General features: G+C 41.2%; 1 protein-coding gene across 1 annotated transcript; it reads right to left on the bottom strand.

Moving 5' to 3' along the window:
- Positions 1–11792: 11792 nt before the first annotated feature.
- Positions 11793–25717, bottom strand: Gmfb (glia maturation factor beta). The gene is given in 8 exon segments (XM_051177076.1): positions 11793–15455; positions 15457–15522; positions 17005–17078; positions 17619–17701; positions 18292–18341; positions 18872–18921; positions 20267–20363; positions 25508–25717. Coding segments are annotated over 8 exon segments (465 nt in total). The 5' UTR covers positions 25511–25717; the 3' UTR covers positions 11793–15413.
- Positions 25718–27664: the final 1947 nt, after the last annotated feature.

Here is a 27664-nt window from a genome sequence, read left to right on the forward strand (position 1 = left end):
AGTTGTTCCAGGGCCCTCACATCCTGATGGATCAGACTGATACTGGGGAAACTGACCTCTTACCATGGCCACCAGATATCCCAGGAGTTCACCAGATGCTTTAATAGAAATTTCCAAATGCATACTTAACCCCAGGGCCAATCAACCCAGGAAGCATCCCCGCTGAACGGCTTGCACTCCCTTAGCTTGTGGTTTTTCCCTTTATAAACTCACTCCCTTGCTGGTTCTGGCCACTCCTCTGACCTGCAGCTTCAGAATCCTGCTGGAAGGCTGGAACTCAAACTTGAGTTTGTTTTAATAAACCCCTGTGTGTTTGCATACTGGTATGACCAGTATGGCACAATAGTGCCATATATACTTTGGTAGTAGCCAATAGGTCTGTAATTGGACTTAAGACCTGCTGAATGAGAGAGAAAGCATGCTTGGTACTGGAAACCTAGCCAACTACCTAGGGCTAGTGAAGGCATGAATCCTAGAGAACCTATAACTATCACTTCACTAAATCAGTATAATCCCTAGCTATACGCTAAATATTTGTCCTTATACTTATAGATAAGTGTGATTCTCACCCCTCATCAAGCAAACTTCTCTTTGGAACAGACCATTACATAATAACAGATAAAGCTATAATACAACTCCCACACTTATGGTCCAGGTATCATTATGACTATAAGACTATAAGAGCCAGAGGATCAGGGAATGTGCTGTGAAACTGTGTGTTCCTATGAATGGAAGCTACACCCTTAAAGTCTCACTGACATGACTTCCTAAACATGAGCAGAACAACATTATGTCACCATAGTCTCAACCCTACAGACCAGAGCACATCTCTACTGCCCAGAAAACCCATGGGTGGTTCTGAGCATGGAAGATGAAGGCAGAGACAGTCTGACCTCTGTGAGTTTGAGGCTAACCTGGTCTACACGTCAAGTTACAGTCTAACCATAGCTACATGATGAGACCCTTTCTCAAAAAAACAAAATTCCACAGACCTTTTTGATTCCTTTCTGGTGTAAGAAACTGGGTTTTCTCTCCTTTTCTCCATCCCTTGAATTTTCACTCCCTACTTCCTACTCCTATTCCTTTCAATGGGATCCCTAGCAGTACCTCTGGTGCAAAGAAGGATTTTGAAAAAGGCAAGAAGACCTGTGGCCTTGGGGTAGCTGCTTCAAGACTGCCTCCAAAACTTGCCAAGACAAGGCAGTCTAAAGGCTGGCCTCCTTCCTGGTATGAGGAGAGGAGAAATTAGAAAGACAGCATAATAACTTCTTTGAGGATTACTCAACCACATTTTAAGTATGGAAGCATGCTTAATTCTCTTCACGATTGTTTTACAGGTTTAATTCTTTCAGTGTCCTCTTTATTGACTGAATATGAGAAGGAGACTGAACAGCTGTTAGAGAACAACATTCTGAGAGCTGGAGAGATGGCTCAGTGGTTAAAAGCACTGGCTGCTCTTCCAGAAGTCCTGAGTTCAATTCCCAGCAGCCACATGGTGGCTCACAACCATCTATTATGGGATCTGGTGTTCTCTTCTGGCCTGACATGCACAGAGAGCAACATAAATAAATAGTCTTTAAAACAAACAAACAAAAAACTCTGCTCTCATTTCTTAGTTAGGGTTTCTGTTGCTGTGATATAACACCATTGACCAAAAGCAACTTGGTCAAGTGTTTGGGAGCCAGACTGACCCAAGACTTCTCAGAGGCTCTGATGAATGAACAAAGGGAATATTAGTTCTGTGTCCTTGTCTAGGTGTGAACAGATCTTGGCTGTCATTGGGCATTGGGCATGGTGGTACACTACTTTAAACTTGGCACTAGGGAGGCAGAGGCAGGCTGATCTCTGTGAGTAGGAGGCCAGTCAGGTCTACAAAGAGAGTTCTGGGACACCCTGGCTGTTACACAGGGAACCACCCCCCTCCAATTCTCAAAAAAACAAACAAAAAACAAAATTGTGGCTTACACAAGCCTGTAGGGCATTTTCTTAATTAGTGATTGATGTGGGAAGGCCTAGCCCATTGTGAGCAGTACCACCCCTGGCAAGTGGTCATGGGTTATAAAAGAAAGCAGGCTGAGAAATCCATACGGAGCAAGCCAGTAAGCAGCACCTGTCCATGGCTTCTGCATCATCTCCTGTCTCCAGGTTCCTGTCTTGACTTTCTTCAGTGATCAACAGTGATGTGGAGGTGTAAGCCAAATAAACTCTTTCCTTCCCAACTTTCTTTTTGGTCACAGTGTTCATCACAGTAATAGAAATATTAAGGCACCGGGGCCTTGAAGGAGTTAAGGTTTCAGTTCCTAGGAACCTGAATTTCTCTCTGAGGGCCTGACGTCCTCAGGCCGCTGTGTCTGAGGTATGCTGCATTCTCTTTGCCAACATTGTCTGATTTAGCTCTCTGCTGATGTTGCCCATTTTCTCTCTACAAATAGTATACAGTGTAAACCTATGGATCATAACCCCTTTGGAAAACCTCTGTCTCCAAAAATATTTACATTATAATTCATAACAATAGCAAAATTATAGTCACAAAGTAGCAATGAAAATGGTTGGGGGTCACCACAACATGAAGAACTGTATTAAAGGGTTTTAATGTAAGTCATTAGCCTACACAAGCTCCTCTGGTCCCAGCTATTGCTTTTGCCTTCTTTATTTCTCATCCTTGGTCTTTCCACTCACCATTTAGGACCCTTAATCTCAGGGAAGAAAGGGTTTATTTCAGCTTTCAATTCTTGGGTTGTCATTTCATGTGTCACTGAGAGAAGTCAAGGGAAGGAACCTAGAGGCAAGAACAGAAGCAGAAACCACAAAAGCTTGGTCTTGCTTGCTCTTCATGGTCTTGCTTGCCTTGCTTTCTTATATAACTCAGGATGACCTGCCCAGGGGTAGCACCACCCACTGTGGACTGTGAACCAGACTCACCCACTGACATCAATCAGTTAAAAAAAAAAAAAAAAAAAAAACCTGGGCAGTGGTGGTTCATGTCTTTAATCCCAGCGTTCAGAAAGCAGAGGCAGGTGGATTTCTGCGAGTTAGAGGCCAGTCTGGTCCACAGAGCTAGTTCCAGGACAGGCTCCAGAGCAATACAGAGAAACCCTGTCTCAAAAACAACCAACCAACCAACCAAACAAACAAACAAACAAACAAAACAAAACAAAACAAAACACCCAGAAGCAATCTCGTAGACACCATTTTCTCAGTTAAGGTTCTTCATACCAAATACATTTAGGTTTGTAGGTTTGTGTCACATTGACAAAAGCCAAGCACCACAGCCAGACTGATTGACAAATGGGTTAGTCAGGCTCACTGGGCTTGTAAGGAACAGAGTCTTGATCAGATGCCACAGTCCCATTGTTTACAAAAGGGTACAGTTGGAAGCAGCTGCCAGAAAGTCTTATGTAGTTGTCCCTTACTGGGGTGCAGTTTCCTTAAGTGTTAGAAGTCTCTGTTACTCATTAGTTGGCATTTTTAAGATTTTACTTAATTAAAAATTCAGAGTCTTTTTGAGTCAGTGCATTAGAAATCTTTACATCCATCCTATGTATAGGACCAGCTGCCAGTAAATTAGTTAAGTATAGGAATTAGTGCACAGTTTATGGCTGTGAGTCTCCCAATATGTGTCTAGATGCCTGTTGGGATTAGGAGTTCTGGCTAGGAGGCCCTTAAGAGATTGGACTGGAGATGCAGCTGTCAAATGAAGCTGTGGCCCCTGGTGAGGACTCGGCCCATGAAGACAATTGTTCAAAGACTGAGAGTCCTTCCTACTAAGCCTACTTCCCACTGATCTGGGCCTGTGGCTGGACCCTTGAACTCTGCTCCCCTGCCTCCCCAAGGAGCCACGGGTTGGGGGGGGGAGGAGGAGAAGAGCAATGGTTCAGTCTAGCTGGATGATGTGTCTGCCTCCTCATGACAGCAATCTCCAATGGATTACATGGATTCTATGTCCCTTAGGTGTTTACATGTGAGATATACACACAAGGACATCTGGCAAGGGAGAGCAAAGCTTAGGACTCAGAGGTAGAGAACAGTCAACAGAACCTAGATGCAAACACGGTGGAGCAAACTGAAACCATAACTAAGTTATAAGTAGGTGAAAGCTATATTTAAGTAGAAGAATAGTGCCCACACCCCTACATGTGCTTTCTTGCCTTCCTAATCACTAATGAGAAGCTATTTATTAATCATGCAAAAGTTCTATATTTCTCTACCAGGCATGGACAACCCACAGCTCATGGGCTGCATGCAGCAAAGTCACCCAAAACAAAATTTAAAAACCTACTTAAAACATTATGAGATTTTTAAAGGTACTTTCTAAAAAATTAAATTGAACAATGTCAAAAGGTTTCATGCCCAGGTGTCTGTTTAGGGTGCTGTAAAAAAATACCAGACACTGAGTGACTTAAAAACAATTCTAGCTCATGGTGCTAGAGGCTGGGAAGCCTAACACTGAGGAGCCAGCCAGCAAACTGAGGGACTGGTGAAAGCTACTTTCTGGTTCATAGACTTCTAGCTGCATCCTCTTTTGCTAGTATGAGTGAATGAGATCCCTTGGTTCATTCATGGGGCTGCATCTTCAGAACCGAGTCTCAAAGACCACAGAAAACATATTCATTGTTAAATTCCTCCATATATCTACTGTTGCTTTGAGAATAACCTCCTTAGACCCTGAAACATCACAGAACTTGACTTTGGAAACGTAATACGTCAACTTCAGAAAACATAGGAATGAGGAAGCCTGCAGACATGGCACAGCCTGTCCTGTACCTGAGACACTCTTCCGCTCAGGCTGAGCGCTGTGCTCTGTGCCTGCGAATTTGGTGAGCAGATTAGAAAATGAATGCAAGGATATGTGTTTGTTACTTGTTAACCTCGAAATTTTATAGTTTCCTGTGGTGAAAGTTTAAGCTGTACACTTTTAAAATTATTTTTTGTACACTTTTATTATTAAAAAGCACTTTGAGGCAGTTGGGGAGCTGACTCAGTGGTACAGTGTATCTACTTTTCCAGAGGACCCTCGTTCAGTTCCCAGCAGCACACAACCACCTGGAACTCCATTCCGAGAGGAACCAGCACCCTCTTTTTGGCCTCCACAGGCAAGTATACACATGTGCACAAACCCAAATGCAGAAACACATACAAATACATACACTTTAAAATCATTACCCATTTCCTTGCCCTTTGTTTCACTGTTTACATTTAAAAACCACTGTGAGTTTAAATTTATAATTTTAAAAGAGGGGATCTGGGCATGGTGCCATATCCTCTAATCCCAGTTTCTCAGAAAGGTGATGAAGAAGAATTTCAAGTTTGAAGCTAGCCTGGACAACTTAGAGAGACTCCGTCTCAAACAAACAAACAAACAAACAAATTGACTTGGGCTGAACCTCAGTAAATGAGCATTTGCTTAGCATGTGCAAATCCCTGAATTAATTCTTAATATCATAAACAAAGCAATATTTTTCCTCTGTTCAATCAACTTCAAGGAAATGGCATTTTCCAGGACAGAAGCACATATGAACACACAGAGATGCAAAGTATGCACAAGATATGTATAAGTTCAAGCCAGACCTGGAGGAGAGGCAGTGGGCATGAAGTCATCCTGCTAGCCAAGAGGCGACTCATAATTGATAGCTGCCAGGGAAGACACATCACATTCTTCAAAAGAGTGACACAGCATACCAACTGTGCTCCAGGGCAGGCGCATGCTCAGAAGACACAAACTGGACTACATGGCTTTTTTTGTCCATTGTTTTAAGAGAACAAATAACCATGAAGTTAGCTAGGTAGGAGTTTTGTTGGATAGGAGCTGAGAGGAGTTGGGGCAGGTGAGTGAATGTGGTCAAATATATTGTATGGGATTAGTACAGAAGATGTAAATTCCATGATTGTGTGTTACTTTTTTTTTAAAGATTTATTTTATTTTATGTGTATAAGTGTTTTGCCTGCCTACTGCTCACAGAGGTTAGACGTGGGTGCTGGATTCCCTGGAACTGGAGTTTGGAATGGTTGTGAACCACAGTATGGATGCCAGACTAAGTGGTCTTTCCCCCAACTTCCTGGCAGGCTTTCTCTGTGTAACAACCTTAGCTATCCTGAAACTTGCTCTGTAGACCAGTCTGACCTCCAAGTCACAGAAATCCACCTGCCTCTGCCTCCTGAGTGCTGTGATTAAAGGAGTGAGTCACCACCACTCAACTACGGGCCAAGTGCTCTTAACCACTGTGCTATCTCTCTAGGCCATGTGTATTATATTTTAATGAAGTTATTTTAAAAATCTTATCAGTGAGCATGGCAATGCCATTTCAATAGGGCAACAAAACCTGTTCACAAACATCTCATTAAATTTAGTGCAAGAAATCCACTTCATCCCTCTCATTGGGAACTCATCTGGAAGCCTTTATAGACTCACATACAGGGTTTACAAATAAGCAAGACTCTGGGGATCTCAGATAGAGGTATACCCCCATCCAGTGCAGGAAGACAAAATGGCTGAGGAGAACACAGACAGATATGTGAGGTCCAATTCCCAGTTCTAGGAGTACAAAAAAACTCTAGGGGTGTGTGTGTGTGTGTGTGTGTGTGTGTGTGTGTGTGTGTGTGTGTGTGTAAAGAAAGAGAGAGAGGGAGAGGGAGCGAGAGAGAGAGGGAGAGAGATACATAGTCTCATCAGAGAAGAGTAGAATGGGAGTGGGAGATATGAATAAGAAAAGACACTAATCCTAATTCCTGAGATTAACTGAGATGCAGGGCGAAGAAAAAGAGAATTCAAAGCTATGGGAAGACCCCACGTCTTCTCAGATCTATATGCAATCAATCCAATTCTTCATAATAAATGAAATAGATTAGTTAGATGGATATCTGGCTCTCTATGCATTCCATAGCTGTGGATTTAGAAAACTACAGATTTAAAAAATAAATTAGAAAAAGTTTAATCTATATTGAGCATTTATAGTTGTGCCAGTTTGAATTTAACTGGCCCCCATAAACTCATAAGGGAGTAGCACTATTAGGTATGGTTTTGGAGTAGGTATGGTCTTGTTGGAGGAACTATGTCACTATTGGAATGGGCTTTGAGGTCTCATATATGCTCAAGCCATGCCCAGTGTCTCATTTCACTTCTTGTTGCCTGAGAAAGATGTAGCACTCTGAGCTACCTCTCTAGTGCCATGTCTGCCTGCATGCCTATGAATCCTGAGATGATACTGTGTATATGTGCATGTGTTCTAAGTCAGAATGTACATGCATGCATATGTGTTTCTTGCTGAATCTTGGAGAATCCTGGTAAGTAGAGCTCAAATTTAGCTTACCACACAGCAAGGATATCATTACATGTTTATCACCACTTCCTATTATATCTGTATAAATAAAATATTGCAGACAGAACATGCACAGTTTAGAAGCGCCTCTCTAGAAACTACACAAAGATCTACCACTGAAATTAAGTCACCAAGATTTTTTTTAAAAAAGATTTATTTATTTATTATGTATATACATGTATCCCTTCAGGCCAGAAGAAGGCACACACAGATGGTTGTGAGCCATTATGTGGTTACTGGGAATTGAACTCAGGACCTCTGGAAGACCAGATAGTGTTCTTAACCACTGAGCCATCTCTTCAGCCCCAAGTCATGAAGATTTTGCTTGGAGATTTCTTTTCCAAAGAAGAAAAGCAGGTTTAATGGGAAATATATGTATATAAATATTCACAGTACTATCAATCATGATTGTGCATTACTATGAAAAAATTAAGCCTGCATCTAGTTTATACCAGAAATGTAAAAAGAGATTTGTATAAGCATAAAACCACAAGCAAGCACACCTTTCATTGAATAAATTAAAACCCTGGTAAAGCCCCTCCACCTGGACAATTGTTAGAATCATAAATCATCCTGCCTCCTTCTATAAGTAAATTATCTCAACCTTTCTAATGCTGCAAACCCTTTAATAATTCCTCATGTAGTGGTGACCTCCAAGACATAAAATTATTATTTTTTTTTCAAAACAGGGTTTCGGTGTGTAGCCCTAGCTGTCCTGGAACCTACCTCTGTCAGGCTGACCTCAAACTCACAGAGATCTGCCTGCCTCTGCCTCCCAATGCTGGGATGAAAGGTGTGAGCCACCACTGCCTGGCCCATAAAAATTTTTTTTTGTTGCTACTTCATAATTGTAATTTTGCTACTTATGAATTGTAATATAAATATGTGACATGCAACCCCTGTGAAAGGGTTGTTTGAACCCTTTAGAAAGGAGTCGCGCCCCACAAGTTGAGAACCAATGTTCTACACCTATTAAATTCCAAGTTTCAGGGCTAGAGCCAGCAATCTGTAGCTTACCAAGTTCTCCAAGTGGGAGCTAAAATTCACAGGCGCATTAAACAAATAATGTTTTTCAAAACATGTAACAAAGTGGGTCTGAGTGGCAAGTTACAAAATTTAGGGGGAAAAAAATCTACCAGAGGGAAGGAAGCAGTGTGTGAAGAGTGGAAAGACATGGTGCAATGATGATATATGGCTGCCTTGGGATGGATGAGCAGGGAAAGACCCGGGAAGCTTTCAAGGACAGTAGAGAACAGAAAAGCTAGCATGGTAGGGCCTGGCTGGAAAAGGACAGTGTGTTAGATTAGGAGAGCAGGCAAAAGGAGAAGAGAAAGATGTAGGAGTCCAGAGCTGAAAGGGGACTCCTGACGGAGGGAATGAGCAGGACCTGATGACACGAGGCTGGGAAAGTGAGGTGCCAAACATCCAGACGACGATGGCCACCCAAAGCTGCCAGAGGCAGCTAGATGCACAACCGCTAGCCAGGGAAGTCATAACCTGAATCAAAAACCTGAAACCCAAGCTGGGGAAGGCTGGGAAACTAACAAAAGCACCTCACAGAGGAAAAAGATGTGTTTGACATTGGCAATCAGAGGGCAACGTGAAATGACTTCTGTATCAAGCTAGCGCGGTTTTATGGTTTTTCTCTTTGTTGCATTGGTCCTTCCCCAATTGCAGAAAGACCAGAGACACCTAGTACTGAAGGAATAGGCAGGATGCTAGTGTGGGACAGACATTTCTGGCATATTAGAAGTTTCTCAACATTATGTATACTTGAAGGTGAGGTGGAGTGGTAGGAAGGGCAAGAGAGGAAGTTTAAAAAAATTAAGTATTGGCATTAGAATCAACTGAAATCCTTATACCCGAAAAAAAGCAAGCATAATTCAGAATGAGTCTCTAGAGAGGCTATGGGGCTCCATGTGAGAAAATATGCATGTTCAGAGAAAGAGAAAAATATAACTAAAATGTCACAATGAGTTTCTTTGGTTGAGAAATGTTTCTTCCTTTGCTTAATGTTTTTTGTAGCTCAACAAACAGCACTTTGAGGTTAAAAGGCCTTTGAGGTGGCATCTGAAGGTTACTGGTTTGGGCAGATGGGCGAAGAATGAGTGTCTGCCAGTTCAAGAAGCGGAGACAGGGAAAATTTGTAGGCTGGGCTGGGTGTTGTGATTTTAAAAAGTGGCGCTCGCTCGAAAGAGAAGATGCCATGCAACAGAGTTCAAACAAAGAGGGTTTTTTTTTTTTTTTTTTTTTTTTTTTTTTAAATTAGGAGAAAAGGATGGTAAAAAGAGGGAAAGGGGAGGGGGGGCGACTAGCCTCTGGGGACAGGAGCAGCAGGAGAGAGGGGAGAGAGAAGAGGGGGGGAGGAAGGGAGAGAGACTAGCAGACAGACAGAAACAGAGAGACGGAGGGAGAGACAGAAAGATGGGAGGTGGGCAGTGTCCTTTTAAAAGGGAACATAGAGAATGTGCACAGGTTGTACTCTTAGTGGCTGCAGCTAAGGACATATACTGTCAGAACCCCAAGGATGCCTGAATACTAACACTGGGATGAGTGTGAATTCAGGCCACAGTGGCAGATGATCTAGAGCTGTGTACTTCTGTATACAAGCAAACATCTGCCCATGTTGACTTCAGACATTGAGGTTTTCTAATAGATCCAGAAAAGGCTGGCCAGCCAGTTCTCAGGAAGAAGTGGCTGAAGAATGGCCCCAGATCAAAAGAGGCTCTTGGGAGTGGAGACCCAACTGTGGCTCTTTAATTTGGAGTTCCTGCTGTGTTTTTCTGTGTTCAAGCTGGCACCTGTCCTGCTCTGGGAGGCTGCATATTGCTTCTTCTCCCCTTAACAGTATTCTGGCAGTCAGCTGCCACTGCTGACTAATCATTATTTGCTGCCCACTGGGCTGGAAGCAGAGTGTGTACTAGAGATGGAAGAGGGCTGAGAACATGAAGGTGCAGAGCTATCTTTTATCAAGGGGACAGCTGTGCTTGGTTGCTGCTGTCATCTGACATGGTCCCTAAAACTCAAGTTTTGAAAACTTACAGGTAGCTGGGCAATGCCTTTAGGTGGTGAATGCCTTTAATCCCAGCACTCGGGAGGCAGATGTTGGGGACCTCTGAGTTTGAGGCCAGCCTGGTCTACGGAGAGAATTCCAGGACAGCCAGGGCTACACAGAGAAACCATCTTGAACCATCCATGCCCCCCAAAACAAAAGGAAAACCCCCAGAAAAGTTACAAGCCAGAGCAGTCTCGTGAATGGACACTGAGAGCGATGTTGACTCTTTCTACCTTCTACCATGTTAGGATGCAGCAACCCTCTGGAGCCAGTGCCTTCCTCCAAAACTGCAAAATAATAAAAACCTCTGTGCTTTATAAATGACTAACCCTTACGGATTCTGACACCCTATCACAGAACAGACCAAGACAGGTGTCCAGCACAGGCAACAACGGACTCCAGGGTGCTCTGCAATAAGCTCTCCCACCTAAGGAGCCCTTGATACAGGTGAAAGTACACTGAATTGAGATGCAGTGCCCACTCAGGGAATGTCCTCGTGCACTCTGGGCCCATGATGGGACCTGAGAGCTAACAATACTTTTTGTTGCTGAAAACCAACAAGGATTTGGGGCTGGGGATGGGGAAGCATACTTCATAGTGAAGGGAACTACTTTTAAAAAAAAATGGTTGAGTAGCTAAATGACCAAATTTGAGAACCAAGAAAAATGTTTCCTTGCTGTGGACAGTTCTCCTTTTGAGATTCTAAAAAGCAGGAAGGCACTAATTACTCCTTCTGTAACCAAAACAGACTGTGACTATTAACAAATTTAATCACAAGTAGTACATGGCAGACCATAGAGCATATTAGTGACTTGCATTTAACCATTCTAACATACCTATGGCATACACTCTATAGTACAGTCCCTTAAAGCAGGATGAGTTTTAAATGCGACTATAAACAATGACATTATTTTCAATAACATAACCTCTGACAGGACTGCTTAGAGGCACACAGACCTCCTAACTGTTCATTCTCCCCCTTTTTACATTTACTTTTATTTATTTTGTATACAGTATGACTGTCTGCATGTATTCCTGCAGGCCAGAAGAGGGAACCAGATCTCAATATGGGTGTGAGCAGCCATGTGCTTGCTGGGATTTGAACTCAGATCCTCTGGAAGAACAGTCAGTGATGTTAACTTCTGAGCCATCTCTCCAGCCCTAATTCTCCCTTTCAAGGTTAGGTTCATCATCTGGAACCAGTGCTTCTGCCTCTACTGCTATTCACTGACATTTCTTACAAATCCATCATTTTTGCATCAGGCTGAGTTTTAGAAAGTCCCATGTAATTATGTTCCCTTTCCATCAAGTTGCCCAAGGATTCTTTTTTTTTTTTTTTAATTGTTATTTGGTTTTCCCCAATAAAGTAAACTGCTAAATAGGCATGTGGCTCACAGAAACTGACAGGCAGACACCAGAAGTCCTTTCATGTTAGCATTTTATTTAGACCAGTACAAGCACCATGCTTACCAAAAGACTCCAAAATAAACATGCGGTATAAGCTAGCAGAGACTGAAACCACAGCTTAGGAGTAATGCCAATTGTTGGTTTTCTTAAAGAATGACAGAGAAATGTTAAAATCCACACGACTAAACCACCAATGTTTCAAGCCTCCTGAATGAGATTATATTGGACCATCAAAGTCAGTGGGACTTGCCCTGGCTTATTAGTGATTTCAAACAATATTCAAGTATTTATATTCTAAAAAGCAAGAAGTTGTTCCTATTACAAGCTTAATGTAATTGTTTTAAACATTACAGGAATATGATCGCTGATCTGAAATGTTAAATGGCCTAACAAGAAGCATTTGCCTTGGAACCATCAGCATAAAGAGGCCTAGGAGATTATTTACATTCTTCCAGAAATACAAAATAAGATTCATCCAGAAATGTTTGCAACATTTCTTCACATAAGTTGTAAAGGCTCAAACTTTATGGATTCCAGTATCATCAGTCTACAGAACAAATAAGGAGTACAGTCATATTAACACTCAATAGCACTGATACAATATACTCTACTCTCTAACTTCCCAAATATCAGCATTTCAACCCTTATGAAAATATCTATTCACTAGTTCATATACAGATTTATGTCGTCACATGAGTTTTACAAGTGTCTGAACATTTTTTTCTGTGCATCTTCCTTAGTTTCTATCTGGGTGGGATAAGAGCCAAATTTAATTTGGCAATAAACTCCTCTAACTGGAAAACATTAGTGAAAGTGGCAGACCAGGATACAGTTTATGGCTAAGTTTGGCTCCTCAAAATAGGAGACAAAAAGGGAGGGAAAATGCTCATACACATTTAGCTACAAATTATTTAGTAATGACAAAAAACTAGCAACACTCCTTACACAAGAGAATGTTTAACTGCACTAGGCATCCAGTAAACTCCTCAAATAGACAATTCAAGCAGAGTTTAGAAGTCAATTAAACAAAATAGCCAACCAGCTTTTTTCCTAACATATTTGCTTTAATATCAGAACAAAGTGATTACTGTTCAAAACTCAGACATTTTGGAATTTCAGCACAGTAACCTGAGAATACCTTCCTTCATACATCACTTATGTGGTCACAAAAAAAAAAAAAACTATTAAATACACATTGTGATTCCTAGTTGGTTCTGACATTAGACGCTATGCACAACTTAAATGAGATCAGAAATTTCCAAACCAATGCTGACTTAGAAAATGAAAGAGGTTCCTGGAAAGAGTGCCTTCCAAAAAGGAAAGATTAAGATTTAAGGCTGAGTGGGAATGGTTGTTCCAGAAAGACAAGGAGTGTAAAAGCTGGAATTAAGAAATCTGGACATACTCTTTATGGAAAGGTAGAAAAGGAATAATAAAAATACTTTAAAAGAATGTAAATTTTAGCAAAAAGGGAAAGTTACATAAATATTTGAGGAATACTTTGAGCATAGGACTTACAAACCTGTCTAAGGACAGACAGAATAAAAATATTCTATTGATGCCCCAGTCCAATGTGCTGCCTTACAAAATGCACACTTACTGGGAAGGTTGGACAAGCTTAAAAAAGAAAGCTGTTGACTACCCCTGTGTAGTTGCTAGAGAACTGGACTTAAGAGTCCTGGGTATGGCAGGTCAGTGCCATCAACCTGATGGAAGACTTCAAATTTTGCAAAACTAAGTTAAATATGCAAGCCAAAATAAAGAACCATATTAAAAATGTACACTCTTGTAGCACTACTTTCAACTGCATACTTATGCAACCAGCTAAAACAAAACCTTATTTGCTTCATTCAAAAACATTAAAATTATTCTCTACTTGGATCTCATTTGCTTTCTGTAGGATTATAAGCAAGCAATTCTCTAGCCCACAACAAAACACCTGTATAGTGAACTATCAGACTTCTTGGGTGAAGTTTTCTCACTCTTTTGAGAACTGAAAACAAGAAACTTTTCCATTCATGAGCCAATGCAAACACCTCCTCCAGCACTTGCAATTGCTTCCTGACATACATGTGAACACACAGTGGGAATACAACACAGGCTATTCCACCGTGAAAGTCCAACTATCTTTCCTCCAGTAAAGCTGGCACAGAGCCCTAAACAAGATAAATACTATGCAATGAACACATAAAAATGTTTTGCTAGTTTTGAAATGATTTTTTGGTTTTGTTTGCTTTTTCAAGACAGGGTTTTTCTGTGTAGCCCTGGCTGTCCTGGAGTTTGTTGTGTGGACCAGGTTGGCTGCTAACTCAGAGATCCATTTGCCTCTGCCTCCCATGTGCTGGGAGTAAAGGTGTGTGTACTACCACTTCCGCCCAGCTCAAAATGACTACCTTCTTAATATAAGAATTTGGTCAGCCTCTACAGTGTCTCCACTTTTCTCTTTAAATCATATTACTATTCAGCAGTTTCTTACATGTTTTACTAAGTGGAATATAATAACTGCAAGTAGATTATAAGTCCTGCTTCCTAACCATGGTGTCACTATCTAACACGACTGGCTTTGTCCATATTTAAAATTTCTTCTGACATTTAGGATAAAAGGTATGACATCTATTGATGTGTTGTTATTAACTATGACCAAAGTTTTAAGTAATGCTTACATATAGCACAAAACTAATAGTAAATATACCCCAAATTATAACTCTCATGACTTTGGGCAGATAGTTGGATTTTTAAAAATAACAAGTTGGTTTTATTACAAACTTCAGTTATACATATTAGAAAATTGTTTTACTTGAACCCTTTAAAAAATTACTAATTTCACCAAATCTAGAATACTGGCAGTGTAGAAGTCTTAAGCTAACATTAATGCTGACAAGTCAAAGGCACAGTATTGACATATTTCAAACAGTGCTCACAAGACATTAGGAGGTGCTTTAGAGTGTGTCACCAAGCTACAGTCTAAGCTCCTCAATAGTGACATACTCAGGAACGAAGCCCTCGGTTATATAACCCACCAGTTTCTAAGACTAGGATTCTATTTCCCATATGAAGAAAACCTAATAATCATAACTCTACCATAAAATTGAACTCCCAGACCTTCAGAATGAGTGATTAATGTTGTTTCTATACTTGATTAAAAAAATACAGGAAACCAAGACAGAATGAAAACTTATGGAAAATGCAACAGAGCTTCTACTAATTCACTACTCTTGGCTCAAATCAGTCACATTAAGACTTTAGCCCCAAATGAATCTCAATGATGTGACAAGTGAAAAAATGCTATTTGCACTTATAAACTGCCAGTACCCAGTAGTGGTCAAAGGAGGAACTGTTGTCTTTCACAGTCTAATACCCACTTTTCAATAGTGTCTTCAAACAGTAAATTCTGAATCATAAATTATAGAAATTAGTCACAAGGGTGCAAACCGCCCCTGGAGGAAAGTCATCCACCTAACAAAGACAAACACAAGGAGACACTTCACAAGGTTCCATTACTATGAAGATGATTTCCCCTTTGTTCAAACTGCACAAATGAAGAAGTTTTCTTTACTGCAGGAAACAAACTGTAAGTAACAGTGCATTTTTTAGGCATAAATGAATTATTTATGTCTGGTTCCAGTATGGTCAGGTTAATACATAAATACTTTAGAAACACAGACGTTCACATTAGTGGAAAAATCCAAGTTTCTCCCGTAGCCATTCCTCAGTTAGGTCTTCAGTGTTTCTTATTTCAAATACCTTAAGGAAGGAAAGAACAAACATTCCATCACTCAAAATAAGTAAATAAATCCCTGTACTGCACTGAGTATTTGTTGATTTGTTTTGTTTTGTTTTGGTTTGGTTTTTTGAGATGGGGTTTCTCTGTGTAGTCCTAGCTGTCCTGAAACTCACTTTTGTAGACCAGGCTGGCCTTGCACTCACAGAGATCCACCTGCCTCTGCCTCCCAAGTGCTGGGATTAAAGGCTTGTGCCACCACCTCCCAGTTTGCCCTCAGTATTAAATATCACATTCTGTTTCCCACATATTGGTCATGACCACTACTTAATCCAAGTACATTAGATGTACCTTTTCAGCAATATTTAACTTCTTTTAAGTGCTAAATTCATGTTACCAAAGTGTACCAATCAAGATGGCATAAAACCTACACTCTTTTAAAATCACAAATTCTAAACAAGCACATATATGCTAAAAGGGCAATTCTGAAAACCTTGTCTAATAGAAAAGACAGCCAGGCATACATGTCTAAAATCAACCTAGCTAGGAGCTGAAGAAACACAAGGCCAATCTTCCGTTTTGAGTATGAGATGTTAACACCAGGCTGCACTCAAAGTCCATAGTTACAGTTCTCCAACAGGAATCTGAATTCACAGTCCAGACTGCACAAGGCTAGAATGAGATGAGGTATTACAGCAAATAGATGGGATTTGGAACCATATGTAAATCTGAATCTTAGCTTCAACTAACATACAACCCTGAGCAAGTCATTCATCTTCTGAACCTGCTTTTCTTTATTTTTACTTTTAAAATGACACTTGCATTTGTGTGTGTGTTTGTGGGCAAGCAGAGGCGTGCACATATGAGCGCAGAGGGCAACCTGAAGACATTGGTTCCCTATGTTTCCACCATGTGTGTCCTAGGGCTCAAACTCAGAATGTGAGGTGGTAATTCCCATTATCCACTGAGCCTGTTTTCTTATTTCAGAAATATGACTGCCAGTCTCAACACCTGAACAGAACGAGATTACAGAAGTTAAAAAAGTAATGTGAAGATTGTAATGTCAGGTCTAATACACCAGAGTGCAGATAGTATAAAAGACCTAATAGCTTAGCGGTTACCATGACCTTTTCTTTTCTTCTTGTTCATCTTTTTTTTTTTTTTTGATAATCTCATTATGTGCCCCCGAGTAGCCCTGAACTCATGACTCTTCTGCCTTAGCTTCCCCAGTGCTGGGTTTATAGCCATGTACCACCCACTATGCACAGTTACAGTGGCTTTTCTGAAGCTGCTCACATTTTGAAAGTTACTTTTTTTCTAATCAAATTATTTTAAATAACACATTGTGGTTCAAAGATTACTATGGTTCTCTTCCCCACTAATACAAAGCTTTACTATGTACCACATTTGGTCTATTAGGGCTTCAGCTACAGAAAATACGCCTGTATCTGCTGCTTAGCTACTGCTTGGTACTCCAGAGGAAACATGTCCAGCATAAACTCTACCTTGGTTAGCTCAGCTGTCTGGACTAGCTTGTTCTTACTCCCAGCGTACATCATCTGCTGCTCAGGCTTGCACCCTGGAAGATATCAGCACAGAAACAAAGGGTAGTTTTTGAAAAGGTAATCATTTCCATGACTTTTATCTTTCACAAAGACCTAGTTAGGATTTCCTTTGCTACTCAGTTTCACTGCAGAAGCTTTGGTCTAAATGTACACAACTATACTATACACTGTCTGCACAAAGACAACTCTGAACAGATTATTATAAATGGTTCTAGATCGCCACCGATCCTCATTTTCAGAGTCTTGATACTTAAAAAATTTATTCAGCACTATTTTAATTTTGTTAGTACAAGGACCATCTTCAAGATTACAGGTATATCATTATTAACTTTAGAAAAAAAAGCATATTACCATGGTCACATAAAGATCACATACTTAAGACACTTTACAGTACCTGTTCTCTACAGCATAAATGGTGTGTGCACAAACATACATCAACTGACCTCAATATAAGCTATTCAATAATTTCATCTTTATAATTAGCAAAAATTATCTAGCAAAAGATGGTTCAATTGGATCCAAGACAAGTAGACATTATTAAGAAAATGACTTACCAACAGGACTGGAGAAAATAAAGCACAGAGGGTAAGAAACCCTTCCATCATCATGTTGATATTTATAACTATACACAATGAAGGTTTTTCTCAAGTTAAAGAAACTAAAGTCACTGCTCTAAGACAGACAATAATCAACACCTGGAGCTAGTGAATGGCCTTATTTATTACACTTACCCCACTTTTGATACTCTTCTACAAAAAAGGCCACAAAGGCAAATGATAAAGTCACACAGCCTCTCAAAAAGAAGCCTTTTAAAAGAACAGCTTTAATGTGTACTTTTTCTTTCTCAGTTTTTACTATGTGCACATTAGAATAAAGAGAATTGTTTTAAAAAGAAATCCAATAATACATCAACTTTCCTTTTTCTTGTCTACTACATGCATACATATTTTAATTTGGTTATGATCATGATGTAGAAGAGGACTTTTAAGATATGTTTTTATATTTTTATTATCTTCTTAGTCAGCATAATATAACAAGTTTTCTTTTACTTAGTACTCTGCTCACATTTGTCCTCTATCCCCCTTCACTGTTCCCTTCCTTCTCCCAACAATCCACTCATTCCATTTTCCTGCCATATAAAATATCTTTGAAAGTTTAACAAATGTGTTCATAAATAAAAACCTGATGACTAACAAAAACCTTTCCAAACCACTTCGAAAAGGATATCGAGGTTGCCGCTCAGGTAGTTCATCTTTAAGTTCATCTGGGGAGATGCCCTGGCACCACAGAGAAAAGAAACCGTGAAGCATGTCCTTACCCAAAGATCCACCTAGCACCCATTTGCTAAGAGCTATGAATTCATGACCATACCACAAATTACTTCTATTAACAAAATAGGGCTGAAGGACAGTGTTCCTTCTATGTTTATGTTCCAACTGGCAGGAAATGCTGCTGGACTGAGTGACGTGAGCAGCACCTCAGAGGAAACAGTAGATCTACTAACCACTCAGTGGCTGGCTTTAGTTTGATACCACTCTGTGCATAGCTCATCAGTTATGAAACTGACTATGCTTTACTAGGTACAGACCTCCAACTTCTATTTACCACCCTGGATCTCACGAATGTTTTAAGGAAGGCAGTTAAATCAGCAAAACAATGTGGAACCAATAATTAGCCCATGCTTTTCATGCATAATTAGCATGTATATAAGGAGGTCCAGAACTTGTTTTAGTGTAACTAATATAACATTATTTGGACAACAATGATTGTTTGACTATAAAAATGGTATTTAGCTCATTGAACAAACCTCAAGTTCCTCATCCAGTACCACCAGGCGTTTATCCTTGTCAATCTTCACTATAAGAAAAACACAGAATGAGTGAAGTGTGATTCTAGGTGACCTTGACTACTCATCCCATGCAGCTTTAGTCTATATGGAGGGAGCACTTAAAACTAAGACATCCAGAAACACAGCATAAACACTCGTATTAGCTTTTCCATTGTGGGGTATAAATCCCAACATGGAACCTGCTTATTCAGAATCTTATCAGCTCTCACATGCACCTCATGTATGGAGAACTTTGTGACTCCAGACAACTGTCTATATAAAAGGAGGCCTGGAAGGAAAGTTCTGACTGAGACTGTCATGTGCAACCTGGCTAGAGCTGTCAAAGAAAAGCTGACCAGGGCTCAGGAGAAAGAAATCCCAAGACACCCAGCTTCTCCAACGTTACAATTCATGGCATATAAGTTTCAGTCTAAGAAAGTGAATTACCAATTCCACCTCTATTCAATCCAAACCCAAATCTGAGTAACTTAGCTCACCTATGCTTTTATTCTTTTCTACCTATCTAAAGAACTATGTTTGAGTTTGTACTAAATTCACATTAAGTCCTATGGACATAAAATATGACTTCAGACAGCCTCATCTGTTGGGGTGAATGGCACTATTACACATTTTCCCCATTAAAAAAACAAACAAAATAACAAAAAGGGACTGGAGAGCCGCGGCTGAGTTCAATTCCCAGTAACCACATGGTGGCTCACAACCATCTGTAATGAGATCTGATGCCCTCTTCTGGCATGCAGACAGAGCACTCATCCATTTAAAAAAAAAAAGAAAGAAAGAAAGAAAGAAAGAAAGAAAGAAAGAAAGAAAGAAAAGAACCATAGGACTACATGATAGTATTTCTTTTTTAGCAGAACCCAAACTCTGATGAGGTGTCAGCACCTGATTTAATGCACCCCGCCTGATGGATCTGTCATGCAAAGTCTATACTTTTACATCTTCACCCTCATCCGTCCTTCATCCTAAATCACTGCCCACGAAGTACCAGCTATGAAAACAAGGAAAAGGCTCTTCATGAAACTAAAGGCCCTATACTGAACTTTACCATTTAGGTGTGGGCAAATGTTAGGGCCCTGAGAAGGACAAAGACCCATGGGTCACTACAAATGGGAACCCTTATTCCTTTAAGTGACCAAGACAATCAGCTTCTCCCAGCTGAGCAGGCAGCTGACAAGGGGGATGGGGTGCTATCTATGGCCATAGCATTTGCAGTTGGTTAACTTGCAGAGGTGACAATGACAAACACAGCAGGTGGAAGGAAGAACAGCTACTTTCTAAGGGCTTGGTGTATTCAAAGGGGCTATAAGAGAACACAAACTAACATCATAAAGTTTTGAGACAACTTCGGCTTACTTATAATGGCAGCATTGTGGGTTTCTTTTCGAAAACGAAACTTTCTCAGCTTTTCCACTAAATCTTCAGCAACATCACAAACCACCAAAGACTCACTCTACAAGAGAGAGGGAGATACATACACTTAAAATGTCATAACTTCAATATTTGTGCACATGAAAGAACTTTCAAATCTACCAACCTCTGACACGGGTTAGTCATACCTGTTCGACTGTAATTTAAACTTTCTCAAAGCTGGTAAATATGCAAAAAACCCAAGCACACACTAACAAGCATTTCATGTGAAGTGGAGAGGAGGGGAGGAAGTGTGGAAGTGAAGAACCATCACCTGCGTCAGATAAGCAAGCACAGTATGTCACACTGTGTGGCAAGAATGGGAAAATCAGTTTACTGTTTTGGAGTTTCATGAAGAAAATAAAAGTAAACCTAACAGTAAAAATGAGCAATTTATATCTTAGTTGACTAGAAATAATACAAAACTAGCCATTAAGAATGCACAAAAGGGGGGCTGGAGAAATGGCTCAGCATGGTTAAAAGCATGGTTGCCCTTCCAGAGGTCCCGAGTTTAATTCTCAGCAACCACATTGATGGCTCACAAGCATCTGTAACAGAATCTGAAGCCCTTTTCAGGTATGTATAAAGAGAGCACTCATGTACATAAAATACATACATAGATAAATCTTTAGCTGGGCAGTGGTAGTGCACACCTGTGATTCCAGTACTGGGGAGGCAGAGGCAGGAAGATTTCTGTGAGTTCAAGACTAGCCTGGTACACAAAGCAAGTCCCAGGACAGCCAGACCTGTTACACAGAGAAACCCTGTCTTGAAAACCAAATCAAATCAAACCAAACCAAAACACCATGTGTGGTGGTACATGTCTTTAATACTAGCACTCCAGAGGTAGAGGCAGGTGGATCTCTGTGTTTGGTCAACAGAGCAAGTTCCAGAACAGCCAAGGCTATATAGAGAGACCCTGTCCCCCAAAAAGAAAAAAAGGTACAAAAATGCAGGCCGATACTCTGGCTACTGCCCAGCCTATGGCCCCTTGTGGTATACTCAATAAATGTTTCCTTGAAAAAGAAAATGTACAAAAGCAAAAGCAGATGAAATAAATATAAAAGTCAAAAGAATGCTTAGAGATTATGAAGAAATAAAGATCTTCCCCAGAAATCTGGCAAGGAAATTATTAAATACTTTCTTTTTTATTGCCACAAACAAGAGGACAGAAATAGTTTGTACTTTTGTTTTGCTTTTTGTTTGTTTTGAGAGTTTTGGTAAGTTGCCTGGGTTGGCCAGGAGCTCACTATGTACCTCAAGATGGCCTTGAACTTGCAACCCTCTTGCCTCAGATTCTTAAATGCTAGTATTACAGGGTATGATTATTACATCCAGCTGTTTTGTTGTTATTTAGTTAGCTGATTTTCTCTTTGGGATTTTTTTCCCCCCAAGCTGGCTCAAATTTGTGATCCTCCTTGTTTTAGCCTCTCCGGTAGCAAAGGTATTTCAAGTATGTGCCACCATGCCAAGCTATGATGTTTTTAGTAGGTAAAACTGAAAACTCAGCCAGGCAGGATGGTTCACACCTTTAATCCCAGCACTGGAGAGGAAGAGGCAGAAAGATCACCAAATTTGGGGCCAGCTCCAGCTACAGAGTGAGACCTTGTCTCCAAAAACAGAAAAGAATAGATGAAAACACCTTCCAAACATACCAATGTGGAGAAGAGAACAGTGAAATCCCATGTGTTAATCACTCAGCTCCAGTCACTACAATCTGCATTCCACTGCCCACACACAGCACAAGTACACCGACAACGCCCCAATGGTCTGTCTCATCCAAACAGAGGCTACACACAAGTCATTCACCTGGAATATCGCACCATTCATCATTTGAAAGGCATCATGTGACAGAAGAAACAAAAACACAGTAAAGTTGTTCTGCTTTAAAAACTCTCCCAGAATTCTAGTCTCTGACATCTAATTAGTGTTCAAATCTCATTGTTTTACTTTTTTTTTTTCAGTTGGTTTGAGTCAAATTGCAAAAAGTTCACTTATTTTGGACTTTTCATAGTAGTTTTTCCTTCTCCTTCAAGAAACTTTGGACACCTCTCATCAGGACCTCAAAAGCATTAAGGCTTCCAATTTTAAGTTTAAAAACATTTAATGGAAGTCTAGGTGCTTGATCCTCTGTTGAAGTCAGCATCCACTAAAGCAGAACATGGCTATCATTTTAACTGTCCTTAAAATTCTGAACTCTGGTAATCAGTTAGATGTGACATGTAGCATAGGATGTGCAATCAGTATATGGATTCGGGCATTATGCTTGGCCTGTCTCTGTCACCTGGCAGAATGCACTCAGGCAGTATTCTGGTCAGCCCAGGTTTCCATGGAGGTGTAAAGGACCCCTTTAAGAGGAAGACCCCATCCACTTTAATGTCTTTCTGCCAGCTCCTCTTTTTCTGCTCTCTTCTCTTTCCCCACTGTTCCCCTCTTTTCTCCCATCTCCTCTCTTTGTCTCTTTACCTCTTTTCTCTTCCCTGCCCCATTCCATCCCTGTTCCTGGTTAGCCAACACCTTCCCCTTCCTTGGCTCCCTTTCCCAATAAACTCCATGTGGGTTTGTTGAGTTTTGTGGTTCATGTTTCATTGCCAGCAGCTGCAGCAAAACAACAATCAGGGAAGTATACCCCAGCCAAGGGCATTAGCCAACAGAAAATAACCACTGCTGGAATATGTATTTTCAGTCTTCTATTTTTCTTTAGAGAGATGCTAAGTCATAGGGAACTGCCTGAAGCTAAGATTCAATCTCCTTTGATCAAAGATAAAATTAAAGAAACTAATAAAAGCTTTTGACTTCTATTTAGACAAAACCAATTTGACACAGGAGTGTCAAATGTCTGATGATCAGAGCCACAAGTGTAAGCTTGACACTGTAGGGCCAGACACCCACGAAAACATGCTCAGTGCGTAACCTGTTTGTAAGATACTTGCCTCGTGTGACAGCCCCTCCCAGCACGGTGGAAAGATGAAAACATGTTTTGATTTAATTTGTGTAAGTCAATTGTTTTCTCCTTCCCAATGCCACAACAAAGCCAAAAATCCCAGAATCAGAAACCAGGAGTGGCGGCAGGAGGGCTGGCACATGTCTCTAATTCCAGCTTTAGAGGCTGAGGCAAGAAGACTGATTGTCTCTTCTAAGAAAGGGAAGGGCGAGCTGGAACGGAGAGAAGGGATGGGCTCAGTAAGCCAACTTTTACTCTTGTTTACACTTGGAAGCGGTTAAGAATGAGTACAAAGCTATAAAAACAATTCTAAGTGGCAAATGTTATTAAATATAGTTGCGCCCAGACATTCCTTTATTGGTGTATTCAATAAATGAATAGTGAATGAGCACCAACACTGTGGAAGAGATCTACATCAAAACAAGCAAACAAACAAACAAAAAAAGACCAGGCAAAAATTGGTACCTATGAAAAAGGCTAGAATGGAGAACCACAAGAATTGAGAACTGATGTGTGGTGAAGAACATGTGATCACAGTAAAAGCCACCTAAAAGTAATTAAAGTGAGCACAGCAGCCCAAATCATGAAACCACAGTGTGACTCAGGTCCCCAAAATGAACAGGGGTGAGGAACAAGGCTAGGTAATGGCCTGTTAGGTACTCAGATTTCTATTCAATTGGCAAATGGAAGCTATCAACATGTTTTAAATATTGTGGGGAAGGCAAACATGGCCATATTTGAATTTTGATAAGATTATGTTTGTTGTGATATGCAGTCAACAGGCAGAGAGCCAGGAAGAACACCGAAGTACCAGTTACCAGCAAGACCATTTCAGAGAAGAGATGACAAGTAGCTAAGACCTGCGTGAAAAAAGGAATAACCAGCTAAGATACTATGAATGTAGTCTGAGGTTGATTCCTGCTTGGTGTTCCAAACCATCTCACCTACACTAGCACCATGCCTATTTGGTAGGTAATGTAAGGCTTAGATAGGCTACAAGCATCTTCCCCCAAATCTAAGACATACAGGTAATGGACCTAGGAAGCAACCAGGTAGCCCAACTGCTATAGTTCTTTCCCTGTGCCACTACATAGGAATTGGGCTAAATTTATTATGAAGGAAATAAGGCTTACAGAGATAACTTCTAGACTTCTGCCTTGTGGAACAGAAGCAAATGGCACCTTTAAGCAAGAAGACCAGATGTGAGAGGGAACTATAAGTTCTTTTCGGACAAACAGAAAAGCCACTGTAGCATCTGTGTGCTGAAACGCTTCCTGAGTACGTTAACCAAAAAGTGGAATATTCATTCTGGTTGGATCTCAGAGGTAAGATCAGAGATACGAACCAACTGAAGACTCAACTCAAAGTAGGTGGTAACTGAAGTCAGGAATTCAGCAAAGAGAAATAAATACAAAAGAAAACGAAGCCTCAGGATGGAGCCTAGGACTCTTATGGGCACAATCCAGAAGATGGAGAAGGATATCCAAGGGAAACAGATGCATGAGTAGAAGTAGGAGGAAAGCCACGAGTTCTGAAACCCAGAAGCCTAAGGGGAAGCATGAATAAAGGAATGCTTCAAACAGGAGTGTCAAAATCCTGGAATGTGGATTAAAGGTCATAATGATGAAAACCCACGAGTTTCCTGGGTTCAATGACCACGGTAAGATCTGCTAGAATCTATCAGCCAGAAGGAAGTGATTCCCGAGAGAGGAGTTACAGATAACAGTGTTTTCCTGTTGCTGTTTCCATGGAACTTGGTCGTATTTTAAAAGAGCTTTGGGAAGGATCCAGAAGATCCTTGATGGCCACTGACTTAATTCTCTACTTCATCTTTATGCTTAGGGTTCATTGTCAAGGAGAACGGACCCCCAAAAAAGCGAAACTGAATCTCTGACAGTTGCTTAAAGGCGAAACCAGAGAGCGTCAGGTCACATGGGTTCCAATGGCTTCGACCTGAAGAATGCGGGAATCAAGAGCTATTCAGCGGGAAACTGGGGGATGCAAATAGAAAGAAACCTGGGCGAGGCCAGAATGCAATCGGAACCCAAGCACTCGTCACTAACGCCGGTCCTCAGGCCCAGCCCGTTCGCCTCGGGGACCACAAGGGCCAGACCCCTGTCCACGCAGAGGCCACGTTCCAACCGCCGGCCCGCGGCGCTGGGGTCTCCCAGGCCGCCGATGGAAGTCGGGAAGGGACGGCGAGCCCGCCCAGGCCCGCGGTGCCGCCCTCCGCCGCCACTCACCATTTTCCTTCCGGCCGTCAGCGGCCCGTCGCCGTGGGATCTCTCGGGCCCCTTTAAGAATGGCTCGACAGCCACCTCCCTTCCTGCCTTGGCTGGCGCCCGGCTCGGCCGCCCCCACCTAACTACGCGGCCGCTGCGGCCCGCACGTGACGCGGACGGCGGGAGGCGAGGCCCAAAATTCAGCAAAACGCATACGCCGGCCTCCCCTCTGCCTCATAAGGAAGGCTGTCCCGCCCTCCCAGTTAGCACGGAATGAGCCCGACCTCGGAGCACAGGTTCTTGGTACTTTTAAATTTTCTACAAGCCTCAGCGGCAGGAATTTCATGATAACAAACCCGAGTCAATGATTTTAGTGGTAAATGTGCATGTAGATTACAGATGCATGCAGGCACGGCTTCCATTCTCCCGCCTGTCCCATACAGCCATTCCTGACCCTGTCTGCTTTCCAGAACTTGCTGAACACGTTTCTTTTCCAAATAGAATTCATATACTGAAGTATGAGTAAATGGTGATCAGTGTTGGTTATGCGTGCTCTCACTTTCTTTGAAGTCACTGCCAAATTGAGCTCTGAAACAATAGTATGATACTCAAAAGTTATGACCTTTTTATTACTATTAGTATTCCAAAACAGATGAATTTGTCCTTCTATGAAAGAATATGACGTACACAAAAGACTATGTAGATTAAAGGGTTGACAACTGTACGAAAAAAATGAGACATTTTAAAAACGCTTTAATATTTTATATCCCTTTGGGACTTTCTCCTTGGTCATCCAGAAGTAGCTAAAGAAATGGGGGTTGGAGAGGTGGCTCAGTGGTTAAAAATCACTGGTCCTCTCTGAGGACCCTGGTTGGATCTCCAGAACTCATCCAAGGGGTAGCTGACAGCGAACTCCAGCTCCAGGGGATCCAATGCACTCTTCTGGCCTCCAGGGCCGCTGCACGCACGTGGTACGAGCAGGCAAAACACCCACACACACAAAGTAACATAATAATTTTAAAAATAAGAACAGAAGAATGGAAGGGAGGGAGGAAGGAAGAAGAGAGGAAGCCTAAGAGCGGCTTTGATTTCTAAAAGTAGAGTTTTGAATCTCCAAAGCACAATCATATTAAAAACCCAGACATTTTCTTCTATTTCTACTTTTCTTTTTATTAGTTAATTTTACGTGACTGCTCTGACTGCATCTACACTTGCATGCCAGAAGAGGGCATCAGATCCCAGTATAGATGGTTGTGAGACTGAATTCAGAATCTCTGGAAGACCAGCTGAACCATCTCACCAGCCCCAGAAAACCATTTCTTTTTTGGGGGGTGGGGGGTGGGGGGAGTCTTGTACAGTTTTGAAGTTCTATTAGCATTTTTTAAAATCCAGATATTGGCAACAGTAAAAAGTGGGATTTTCTGTACACTACTTAGGGAAGCTGAGAAAAGTTCATTAGCAGGAAGGAAAAGCATTCTGGTTTGGAACTATATCCTCTGCAAGAGCAGCTAGTGCAAATAACCACTGAGCCATCTCTCTAGCCTGATAAGTCCCCATCTTAAAAAAAGGTTGGGGGGGAGATGGAAAGATGGCTCAGAGGTAAAGAACCCTGGCTGCTCTTCTAGAGGACCTGATTTCATGGTGGCTCACAACCATCTGTAGTCTTCTGGCATAAAGGTATACATGCAGATAAAGCACTCACATACAATAAATAAATCTTTTTTGTTTGGTTGTTTTTTGGTTTTGTTTTTGTTTGTTGTTGTTTTGTTTTGTTTTTTCTGAGACAGGGTTTCTCTGTGGCTTTGGAGGCTGTCCTGGAACTAGCTCTTGTAGACCAGGCTGGTCTTGAACTCACAGAGATCCACTTGCCTCTGCCTCCTGAGTGCTGGAACTTAAGGTGTGCGCTGCTGCCACCACCATCACCCGGCTAAAAGAAATAAAATTTAAAAACAAAACAACAACCTTTATGCTCCCCTATCCTCCACACACACTCTAAATTCTATGGAATCAGTACCTAAAAGGCCATACCACCCTACTTTTATTCTCAGTGCTAGGGAAAGTTTGAAGTTTAAAGTACTCTAATGTGAATTAAGCTTAAGTTTTGAGGGGAACCTTGCCAGGCCTTATACTTTCCTCATTGCCATTCTGTGTTCACACTGTTAGAATGGCTCTCCCAAA

Source organism: Phodopus roborovskii, unplaced genomic scaffold (genome assembly GCF_943737965.1).
Source record: "Phodopus roborovskii unplaced genomic scaffold, PHOROB, whole genome shotgun sequence".
In the NCBI taxonomy this organism is placed as follows: domain Eukaryota; kingdom Metazoa; phylum Chordata; class Mammalia; order Rodentia; family Cricetidae; genus Phodopus; species Phodopus roborovskii.